Genomic DNA, 12188 nt, shown 5'->3' with positions numbered 1-12188 from the left:
ACACATTGCAGTTTTATGTGGGATAGAAACTGCAAGAATATAGGGTTACCCCTGAAAACCATATATTTTTGGAAAGTACACGTTCAGACAAATCCAACATGGGTAAAGAGTCCTTTCTACACCAAAGTACCAATCTGCAAAGCTTTCCTAAAGCTAGTGGTTTCTATGACATTTCAGAAAATCTACTAAAAATGTTGCAATTTGCCACATTTATCTCACACAATTTCTTGCGTACAAAGGAAAATCACCCCAAATAGCAACACCAGAGGTCTACTGAACAGTTTGATGCCCTATATGCATAGACTTACAAAACTATGCGGAGTAAAGAGGCACCCAAATGAATATAGTGCATATGAATTTTCACGAATGGCGCTCCGGCTCATGCAGTTTTTGCACCTGGTATGTTTATTATGTGCCATAAGACCCCATAACAGTACGGAGACCCTAGAAAACCATACATTTTCTGAAAGCACACATTCTGACAAAACAAAAATAGGTAAATACATCTTTCTACTGCAAACTACCAAACTACAAAGCTATGCTAAACAGAATGGTTTTTATAACATTTCTGAAAATTGTTACAAAGCTTGCATTTTGCCCCATTATGTAGCCCATATTTCATAACGTACAAACATAAAACACCCTAAATATGAATGCCAGAGGTCTACTGAAAAGTTTGATGCCCAATATGCATAGATTTACCAAACTATGTGGGGTACAGAGGAAGCCAAATTGAAATACAGCAGACAAAATGTCCATGTGCAAGACAAGTAACAAAGAACAATATGAAATGCAATAAAATCACTAAAATCACAAAAAAACCCTAAAATCAATGTTTTTTTTTTTTCCTAGTGATATCTGCAGTCAGAATCACAGTTTGAGTATTCTGGCTTGGGCAAATTAGTTTTACAGACAAAGTCAAGCGAACAACAACTATGCATAACTGAAAATGCAATAAAATGACTAAAAATGCACCAAAATCACAGAAAATGTAATAAAAACACCAAAAAAATACACAAAAGGTATTGCGTAGTGCCATAAAAACCACAACAGAATCCCTTTACGTTTACCCTTTCAGTGCTATTTGATTTTGAACAAAGTGTGAAATGCTACCCGATTTGGTTTGTTATTTTCAGGGCAACCTCTGCTTTATAAATCTGCCTGCTCCCATTTAGCATTAAGTGATGGGAGACTAAGGGCTTATACGTATCGGAAAGACAAGGCACAGGGTAAGAGAAAAAGATGAGAAGGGAAAATGTTTGGAATCTGAGTGAAATAATACACTTGGGGGGTTTATTTTGGGAGTTTGCTAGCAGGGCCGGTCTTACCAACTGCGAGGCCCAATTGGAACCATTTTGGGGGGCCCCCTCAGTACATTGTGAATTGTGCTTAGTACAGGGGAATCCCTATGCTGCCATAGTTTTATAGGCTATGCATACCTCCAAACATTTGAAAAATGTAAAAAGGCCCAAAAAGTTGAAAATAGTCACAGTCCATATTTGTCATCCCCAAAAAAACTTTTCATGCTATAGTGTAGCTCCCTAACATTTTTGATCTGAGTTTGGCTCATGAGAAAAAAAAAAAAAAGGTTGGGGATCCCTAGATTATAAAATAAGGTACAGGTCAACCAGTGCTGCAATGCCGCACCACAACCAGGACACCGGCCCACAGCTTTAAACAATACAGATAAAATGGCTGCAGCTTACTTATCTTTTCTTTTGTAGTTTCATGCTCATCTTTTTCTTTAACTATTACACAGGGGTCATTTATTAATGAGGTGCTAAATTGCAATTGGTCCGTTTTTCTCTCCTGCCCCTTTCTATATATAACATGCATTTTTCTTCTGATCATCAATACTCTACCCTTCTCTTTCGCACTGTTCTGTTTATTCTGCTGTAGTTTCTAACTGACATTATGCGTTTCCTCCCCATTTTGATTTGTTCTCTTCTAGTTTTCTGTCTTTAATCTCTCTTTTCTCTGCATTCTGTACTTTTCTTCTCTTCCTTTCCTCTCAGAAGTTTTTTTCCTGCTCTATCCCCCTCCACATTTCTCTTTCTCCTCTCGCAGTTATTCTTCACAATCAAGTTTAAAAAAAAAAACAAAAAAAAAAACCTGTGCACAGAATGCGGTTTACATTTGAACAGAGTTAAGCATACCTTATCTTATCTACTAGAACGGGAGAGCTCCTCTCAGACAAGGCTATGCGTGTGTGCTGTGAATTAGGAAGGTGAGTGGAGAGGTTCAAAGTTAATGCTTTGCAAACTGTCCAATGTGTGAAAGGAGCTTTCCCGTTCTGGTAGAGAAGAAGGTATACTTAAAGGAGACATTTTATATAAAGTTCATATTCAGTTATAATATTCATCCTCACTCAAAATGTGAAATGATGCAGAAAGAAATATGTTTTTAAAGCATTTTACCTCCTAAAACTGCCATTATATGAGAGCTGCACACACAAGCTCACTGATCAGAAGTCAAAGCCAAATGAGACATGGGAATGTCCTTCAGTCTCCCACAGAAACTGGTCACAGCATGACTGACAGGCTTTACTCAGCAGCAGCAGGGAAAACCCCTCCCTCCTTCTGTGTCTCTGCTTGTGCTGCTGCCTGGGGAGGGGAGGGGGGGGGGGAGAGAGAAGCGAGTAGAGCAGGAATGGACTGTCTGTGAGCTCGCTAAGCTCCGCCCACTCTATTAATATTCACTTCACTTTAAGTAGGTGAAGAGGGTGTAATTGAAGTCTATGAGGGCCGGCGGCTCTGAGCAGATATGCTGAAGAGTCTAAACCGGAAGCTGGCATAAGGTCTGCGTAGAGCACAGTTTTCAAGCAGTTATGGACATATTTGAACCCAAAGGTATTAAAATAAAAGCACTTCCTTCTATTTTACAGTTTTTTTTACATGGTTTAGTGCATTGTAAAAATTTATGCTATATATCCCCTTTAACTTGGTCTAAATGTAAGCAGCATTCTGAGCACAGCTTTTTGTTATGATGTAGTTTGGCAGGGAGAAAGAGTGAGCAATTAGAACTAGAAAGGGAAGTTTGAGAACTTTCGAATTGGATACGATAATTTCGGATGATCGCAAATATCACGAATATGCTTACGAAAAAATCATATCAGTCACGATAATATCGTATCGGCGATCCGATAGTCACTAAATTTTCGTATCCGAACAATCGTAAAATGCAGGAAAACCTTTCCGACTTTGATCCTTCTGTGCACGATTTTGGAAGCCTCCCATAGGAATCAATGGCACTCTGCAGCTCCAACATAGCTCAAGGAAAGTCACAATACCGAAGCTTGAATGAATCCGAAACTTTCGTACTCGTTGCAACAATACGATTTTGTCGCTGTTTTTTCTACGCACAGTACGAAAAAGTTGCGCTAGATAACGAAAAAAATACGCAAGGTACGAAAAAGTTGCAGGAAACACGACCGGTCTGATCGAACGATCAGGCCATTTGTGGATTGATAAATCTCCCCATTAGGGTTTTATTGTCACCTAGTTAATTGATGAAGGGGATAGGAATAAAAAGTTTTGTTTTAGATTGTTCTAAGGAATTTAAATCAACAGTGACAGGGAAATGCTTTAGGATTAGGAATGACATTAATTGTAATACTTTTACAGTTGTATACCTATTTATATGCCTTAAGGGAACATTTGAGCCAAATAACAAACCCACAAGCAGAGAAAGTAAAATTAGTAATGTGAGGGGATTATCTTTTTATCTTTTAAACCTTTTAGCTAGAAGAGAAGTTTTTTTTAGATCTTTCGTTAAAAAAAACCCCCCAAAAATTAGAATAAGTTTACCTTGTTTGAAACTCATTTTGTTTTTAACTTACTTTTAAATCCCCACTTCCAAAGCAGTTATCCACAAGAGCAAGCACCACAGGGGAACTACAGTGTGTTCCGGTTTAACAAGTCCTCCAACATCAAACTTAGGGAAATCTATCTGCAAAGTATTGTAGCTTCTGGTGAACCTGCTGTAAGCCATTTATCCCTACCATGTTTACATTTTCTTTAATAAAATGCATGTTGGAAAGTTGCTTGGAAAACACAAATATTTATCATCTTATGAAGATTTCTGACATGTATAGATCAAAAACCCAGCAGTACCAAATTTTAAAACACTTCTCCAACACAATCAACATACTTTAGATTGCAAGGCCACAGAGGTTTACCCAAGAAACAACAAAAAAAAATATTCTGAGTAATTCACAATAAGTAAACTATGTCTTCTCCGATATACCAAACTGCAAAAAGAGGGATGTAGGAAATGAACACCAGGAAGCACATGTAAGGGGTGACTCATCCCTACTTGTTGCCTAGAGGCTGGAGAACAAAGGGTGAATGAAGAAGCAGCAGCTTCTTCATTCTGCTCCCACAATTGAAAGTGCAGCAAAATGCACAGAACATAGACTTTACATATTGTGGACTGAACTCAATTATGGGTTCAGATTTAGTACAGCTGAACAATTCGAACTCATCTGAATTCACATCCTGCAAAAAAAGTGTGAAATCAACTGAATCCCAACATTACTATCACCCTTTTTCTACTTTTTCTTTATTTGGTTTTTTTACCTCATCCTCACCATCCTCTTGCTCACTTTTCACTTGTTGTACCAAGACTCTATCATTTGTTTCCTTTACTCCTTCACTGGGCATTTCTTCAGGCTGCTTTTCTTCCATGCTTTTGCTACTTCCTGTCCCTGATGGCAAAGCAGAGAGATTTATTATTACACAGATTAAGAAAGAATGCTATTGTGTTTGGCGAATGTTAAGGGAAATTAAAACCGGTATGTCCTCATACAACTTTAAAAGCACAAAGAAAGTCAAATTCACTTTTGCAATTAGTCAGGTATACCATTAATGAATAAAACTTTTTTTTCCCTGCAAAGGGGTAATTTCCTTCAGAAAACCGCACCCTCCGTCTGGGTCCTTTTCCAGGGATCCCTTATGCCATCATCGACTGGCACATGCACATTATAGTAAAGTCTGTTGACTATGATGACGTGTTATATAATGAAACTGTAAACCCCAATGACCCCAAGTGGAACTTGTGGCAAATGCAAGCGAGCCGCTGCAAACTTTCAAAAAATGAACGTCACCGAGCACATGCATTAACTCTTCTGGTCACCCATTGCACATTCACACATTGCAATTTCTACGCATGCCGATTTTTTTTCCCCAGAGAACCAAGCTGTGGTTCTCCTATACTGTCTGATCCTATATACTCACAGAATTTTGTGTAAATTTAAAACCACTATACACCTGTATACACTACAAATCACATTGCTACAGGTAATTTTGGCACCAAATTTGTACACTGGGGTATTTAAGTTGTAGTGGAGGGGGAGAACCTGTTTGTATGCCTTGAGAAAATTTCCCTATTGGGACTGAAACAATGACAAAAAAATGTTTACTTTTGTCACTGCGTTCTGCGTCCAGTGTGCAATCTGTTTGGTATTGCTTAGTGTCTGTCATGAGATAGGCCTGTAAGGGTTAATCAAGCAGGCCAAGGTATCACAAAAATCTTCCCCCTGTGACAGAAACAGATGTATAACAGGCCTCTGGTCACTAGGGTCTGGAACCAGCCATGTGTAAAGGCCTCACATCCTGGAATGCCCCACTCTAATCCCTGGCTGATAAGAGCCATGCCATGTGGGGGAGTGAAAGCCCACATGGGGGTGAATTTAGAGTTCACACTGACCCATCATAGGTGATGTGGAGGTCACACCATAACCCAACCTCACAAACATTTATTGTCCCAGAACCCATACCATTTATACTAGAGGTACCAAAACCTGAGTATATGTGTAATTTACTACGGCCGTTCATACCAGTCCAAACATCACTGGATTTGGGTACTCGGTTTGTCAGATAGGAGTATCTGGGCAGGGGCAGGTCACACAGTAGTGATGTTTAGTCTGTATGGGACCGGTGGGATCATTTAGAATTGATGAATCTAATTTCATCTTTCTATTATGTTCCCACAAGGAGTTATGGACATTGGTATCATTGGACCCGTCCCATACATTCAGTCCATACACAGGAGGCCATAAAACTCACACTGTGTCCTGCTAATGGCCCCGCCCCTTGCATTCCTGAGGGAGGGGGGAGTGTCCAGTTACCTTATCCCCTGCAAACTGGGATAAATAGTCAGCTCTTCTGACTATACTCGGATATTCTGTGGAGGACCAATTTCTATTGGAAGTTTATCCCTTGCCTCCAGGACTAGAAGGACTTTGCTTGGTATAGTATAGGACTTCTATATTTTTCCTTTTTATTTTAAAACTGTTTGTACTTGTTTTATTGTATGTCCCTTTTTTGTAACATCTTGTTTTAAACTTGCACTGTTATACTTTTATGTTATACTTTTTATAAATATAAAATTTAATAAGTTTGTCCTTGATGCTCTAAAACGTACCTAACCTCCGAGTGTGTAACTGTGTTGTGTGCCTTAGCCCTCTGTATGCTGTGTGCTGATTAACCCTGTGACTGCTGGTAAGGAGAGTGTGTGTGTTGGTTCTTTACATTAACCCTTTCTCTACCAGTGTGCTTGGCATCTCTAATCACCAGTGTAAGAAGTATGAGAGTGGTGGCAGCAAGTTGTGTATGAGTGTGTGAGCGTTGGTTGGTCTTTGGGGTGCTGTGACACTAGTCTGACCTGGGTGTCAGGTGTGTGAGACTGAGCAGGGGACCCTCTAGACAGCCACGCCTACAGTCACGTGCGTCTGAAGTGCCGTAATCGTGACAGTGTCATTTAAAAAGATATCTGTATTACCCACTATAGTGTACATAGTTGTGACAGGGATATCATTACACAGTGGTTAGTCACCACATCAATAGTATAAGTAAAAAAATACATGTTGGTTCAAGAAAAACTTTTTTTTTTCAACTTACTTTTTACAATACATGTAAATTATAATTACACTGCTTACTTTATCAATATCTTCAGAGAGAAAAGAAAAACACCATAACCCCAGACACATCAAACATAACTATAAATTATCAATACCAGAAATGTTCTTCAATATTTTTTGAGCTTCCTGTATGAATCTTCATTACGAAATATTTCTTGGACTTGCCATTTCATATTCTATATTACTTCTAATGTCTCTCATAAGCTGAAAAATGTTTGGGACCTCTTTGTTTTATCCAATTCCTGGCTAAAAGTTAAAAGTCTGACTGTATTTGATAATTGAAAAATGACTATTTCCAGAGCTTTGTTAGGAATTTTGTCATAAAATGTTTAATAACACCACTTTTGGAGATAAAACAAAATCTCATGAAATATAATGGCAGAGAAAATGCTTAAGTCCAGAATGATTGGATTGGAAACAATTGGAAATTGATTTTGAATTGAAATTGAAATTTGAATTTGAAATTGGATTTTGAATTGAAATTGATTGGAAATGATTGGAACAGGACCATGTGTAACATATCTCCTATTTCTTTGTTATATCAATAACTAGTATTAACAGTTCCTGGATATACAGTGGAGGAAATAATTATTTGACCCCTCACTGATTTTGTAAGTTTGTCCAATGACAAAGAAATGAAAAGTCTCAGAACAGTATCATTTCAATGGTAGGTTTATTTTAACAGTGGCAGATAGCACATCAAAAGGAAAATCGAAAAAATAACTTTAAATAAAAGATAGCAACTGATTTGCATTTCATTGAGTGAAATAAGTTTTTGAACCCCTACCAACCATTAAGAGTTCTGGCTCCCACAGAGTGGTTAGACACTTCTACTCAATTAGTCAACCTCATTAAGGACACCTGTCTTAACTAGTCACCTGTATACAAGATACCTGTCCACAGAATCAATCAATCAAGCAGACTCCAAACTCTCCAACATGGGAAAGACCAAAGAGCTGTCCAAGGATGTCAGAGACAAAATTGTAGACCTGCACAAGGCTGGAATGGGCTACAAAACCATTAGCAAGAAGCTGGGAGAGAAGGTAACAACTGTTGGTGCGATTGTACGAAAATGGAAGGAGCACAAAATGACCATCAATCGACCTCGCTCTGGGGCTCCACGCAAGATCTCACCTCGTGGGGTGTCAATGATTCTGAGAAAGGTGAAAAAGCATCCTAGAACTACACGGGAGGAGTTAGTTAATGACCTCAAATTAGCAGGGACCACAGTCACCAAGAAAACCATTGGAAACACATTACACCGCAATGGATTAAAATCCTGCAGGGCTCGCAAGGTCCCCCTGCTCAAGAAGGCACATGTGCAGGCCCGTCTGAAGTTTGCCAATGAACACCTGAATGATTCTGTGAGTGACTGGGAGAAGGTGCTGTGGTCTGATGAGACCAAAATAGAGCTCTTTGGCATTAACTCAACTCGCTGTGTTTGGAGGAAGAAAAATGCTGCCTATGACCCCCAAAACACCGTCCCCACCGTCAAGCATGGGGGTGGAAACATTTTGCTTTGGGGGTGTTTTTCTGCTAAGGGCACAGGACAACTTATTCGCATTAACGGGAAAATGGACGGAGCCATGTATCGTGAAATCCTGAACGACAACCTCCTTCCCTCTGCCAGGAAACTGAAAATGGGTCGTGGATGGGTGTTCCAGCACGACAATAACCCAAAACATACAGCAAAGGCAACAAAGGAGTGGCTCAAGAAGAAGCACATTAAGGTCATGGAGTGGCCTAGTCAGTCTCCGGACCTTAATCCAATAGAAAACCTATGGAGGGAGCTCAAGCTCAGAGTTGCACAGAGACAGCCTCGAAACCTTAGGGATTTAGAGATGATCTGCAAAGAGGAGTGGACCAACATTCCTCCTAAAATGTGCGCAAACTTGGTCATCAATTACAAGAAACGTTTGACCTCTGTGCTTGCAAACAAGGGTTTTTCCACTAAGTATTAAGTCTTTTTTTGTTAGAGGGTTCAAAAACTTATTTCACTCAATGAAATGCAAATCAGTTGCTTTTATTTAAAGTTATTTTTTCGATTTTCCTTTTGATGTGCTATCTGCCACTGTTAAAATAAACCTACCATTGAAATGATACTGTTCTGAGACTTTTCATTTCTTTGTCATTGGACAAACTTACAAAATCAGTGAGGGGTCAAATAATTATTTCCTCCACTGTATCTGTGACAATTTTAAGGGGGAGAGGTACCAATTGTAAACAATTTTGTAAATCTGATAATGATCTTAACTTTCTTTGGGGAAGAGATGTTAAGTATGTGTGTATTTGTAAATACTTGCAAAATTCAGCTTTCTCTAGGCCAGGGATCCCCAACCTTTCTTACCCGTGAGCCACATTTAAATGTAAAAAGAGTTGGGGAGCAACACAAGTATGAAACATGTTTCTGGGGGTGCCAAATAAGGACTGTTATTGGCTATTTGGTAGCCCCTATGTGGACTGGCAGCCTACAGGAGACTCTGTTTAGCAGTACTAATGGTTTTTATGCAACCAAAACTTGCCTCTGAGCCAAGAATTCATAAATAAGCACCTGCTTTAAGGCCACTGGGAGCAACATCCAGGGGTTTGGAGAGCAACATGTTGCTCACGAGTCACTGGCTATATTCTTCCTTTAGAAAAGTAAAAGTTTTAAGATGATCCACATTGTAATAAGTCTTTTAAGCTAGAAGAACTTTCCTTACCCCAACCTTTGAGATCTGTTTTCAGAATGGAAAAGGAGAGTATAATGTATCAATTTTGTTTTCTCTCCAAATTTTGACTGCAACTTTTACCGTAGGAGGCAAATTTATTATTCTTAACACTTGACCATAGTAGTTTATCCCATGAAAATGGTTTCAAAAGAGTAGTTTCAATTTCTACCCATTACTTTTGTGACTGTATGATTAATAAATCTATAGTTTGATATTAAAATATTGGCTTTAAAGTATTTCTTAAGATCTGGAGCTACCAGATCTGCTTCATCTTTATTTCTTTGAAGAATATATTTGGATGCTCTAGGAGCTTTCTTATTCCAGATAAATTGGTAAAACACATTTGTAACCTTTCAAAGAAAACTGGATTGAAATAGGAACGAAACAAATATAGTAGTTTAGGTAACAGCATTTTTATAGCAGCAATTCTTCCCTTCCAAGAAATAAAGGCATCCAAGTAATTTTTAAAAGTCTGCATCAATGGAAGAAAATTAAAATTAAGCAATTTTTCTGCATTTTTTGTTAATCTTATACCAAGGCAAAATATATAATCTTTCTTCCAGTCAAACTTAAACTGATGCTTTAATGGAGAATTATTTGATAGTAAGAAATGTCTCAAAATTCTTGTAATATTTGTTTAAGTATAGATAATCTCTCTTTGGGATTAGATAGTACAGGTATAGGACCCATTATCCAGAATGCTCGGGACCAAGGGTATTCCGGATAAGGGGTCTTTCCGTAATTTGGATCTCAACCCCTTAAGTCTACTAAAAAATCAATAAAACATTAATTAAACCCAATAGGATTGTTTTGCATCCAATAAGGATTATTTATATCTTAGTTGGGATCAATTCCAAGGTACCGTTTTATTTCTACATAGAAAAAGGAAATCAGTTTTACAATTCTGAATTATTTGATTATAATGGAGTCTATGGGAGACGGGCTTTCCGTAATTCGGAGCTTTCTGGATAACGGGTTTCCGGATAAGGGGTCCGATACCTGTACAATAATAATATCAGCATATAAACCTATACGATGATCTTTATCACCAATTTGAATACCAGACAATTTCACCTGTATCTCTAATTTTCTGAGCTAAGATTTCTATTACCAACTTAAAAATCAGTGGGGAGAGGGGGCATCCTTGACGTGTACCATTAGAAAGACAATATTGGTTATTCTAGCTGTAGGGTTATGATAGAATACAGAAATAGCATGTATAGTGGAGTTATCACAGCCTAATTTAAATAAAACCTTTTATATCAATTCATGGTGCATTCTATTGAATGTTTTTTCTGCATCCAACGAGATTATTAATGCTGGAATTTTAGACTTGTGAATTGTATGTATTAAATCTATAAATCTTCTGGTATTATCAGGGGATCTAGTATTAAATTAAAATATCCACCTATTACAGTAAACCCTGTTTGGCAATTTTATTAAAAAGAGGGGTTAAGAAATGAATGTGAGGAGTTGGGGCATAAAGATTACATAAAGTGAAGAGTTCATTATTCATCTTACAAATCAAAATCAAATACCTTCCCTCAGAGTCAGACTCTAAATGTATTAATTCAAAAAGGATCCTGTAACTAATCATGATAGTGGCTCCTTTCTTTTTCTCAGAAGCACAAGCATGAAAAATGTGAGAAATATGAGGAAGAAAATTTTGGGGCATTATCTTTCTGAAAGTGAGTTTCTTGTAGAAATATTACGTCTGCCTTCTGTTAATATGAGAAAATGTTTAAGAGCTTTTAAATGGGGAGTTAAAGTGGACCGGTCACCCAGACATAAAAAGCTGTATAATAAAAGTAATTTTCAAATTAAACAAGAAACCCAAATTCATTTCTATATTAACACATCCAAACCCATTATAAAAGGCATTTTAAAATCCCAACTGTCAATCATATATTGCCTGCCCCACCTAAATGCCTTAGGCATAGACGCGGGGAAGACAAGTACTTTAACTTTCAATTCAGCTCTCACTTTCCCCCTCCCTCCTAACCATCTAATTGTGTAGCCAGTGCATGGGCCTGGGCATCTGGTCCCCCATGCTGGCACATACACAAGATTTTGGGGTGATACAAAGCTTGCCTTAATAACAGTGTCCGCAAAATGGCACCTGCTTATTTGCTGTGATTGTGTAATTCCAGGACTGAAGGAAAAAAAGATTTATTACTTATATAGTGTAAGTGAAGTATATTTTGCTTAACAAACACAATAGAATATAATTTCAAATTATTTCTTATGGTGACAGGTCCCCTTTAAGTCCATTCACGTTAAGGGAAATCAATTTAAATGATGAATACATAGTCATCAATAATATTGTGAGTTACTGACCCTGAAGCTAGGTTAAAACAATATAGTATACTAGGTATAAAAGACATATGTATTGGAAAATTAATTATATAATATAATGTATATGGCCAATAGGAAATCTCATAGAAATTATGTACCAGGTAAGGGAGCTACCATAAAAAATAAGAATATCTTTAAAGTAGACATATATGTGGGGACAGGTTTAACCATAGACATAAAAGCTTTAGGCCTACTGATATATT

General features: G+C 37.8%; 1 protein-coding gene and 1 long non-coding RNA gene across 3 annotated transcripts in view; one reads left to right on the top strand and one right to left on the bottom strand.

Moving 5' to 3' along the window:
- The window catches only part of taf11 (TATA-box binding protein associated factor 11), a 103292-nt gene that overhangs the window by 66533 nt on the left and 24571 nt on the right, over nucleotides 1–12188 (bottom strand). For both annotated transcript variants that reach the window (XM_012956662.3, NM_001127413.2), the window contains exon 2: nucleotides 4578–4705. In XM_012956662.3, the coding sequence (XP_012812116.1) occupies nucleotides 4578–4705 (128 nt within the window). The remainder of the gene's footprint in view (nucleotides 1–4577; nucleotides 4706–12188) is intronic.
- LOC105948383 overlaps nucleotides 6209–12188 on the top strand; it is a 52919-nt gene continuing 46939 nt past the window's right edge. Inside the window, exon 1 of the long non-coding RNA XR_004221286.1 lies at nucleotides 6209–6248. This is a non-coding gene — a long non-coding RNA (uncharacterized LOC105948383). The remainder of the gene's footprint in view (nucleotides 6249–12188) is intronic.

This window comes from Xenopus tropicalis, chromosome 2 (genome assembly GCF_000004195.4).
Source record: "Xenopus tropicalis strain Nigerian chromosome 2, UCB_Xtro_10.0, whole genome shotgun sequence".
In the NCBI taxonomy this organism is placed as follows: Eukaryota; Metazoa; Chordata; class Amphibia; order Anura; family Pipidae; genus Xenopus; species Xenopus tropicalis.
This window is presented reverse-complemented; position numbering and strand designations above follow the sequence as displayed.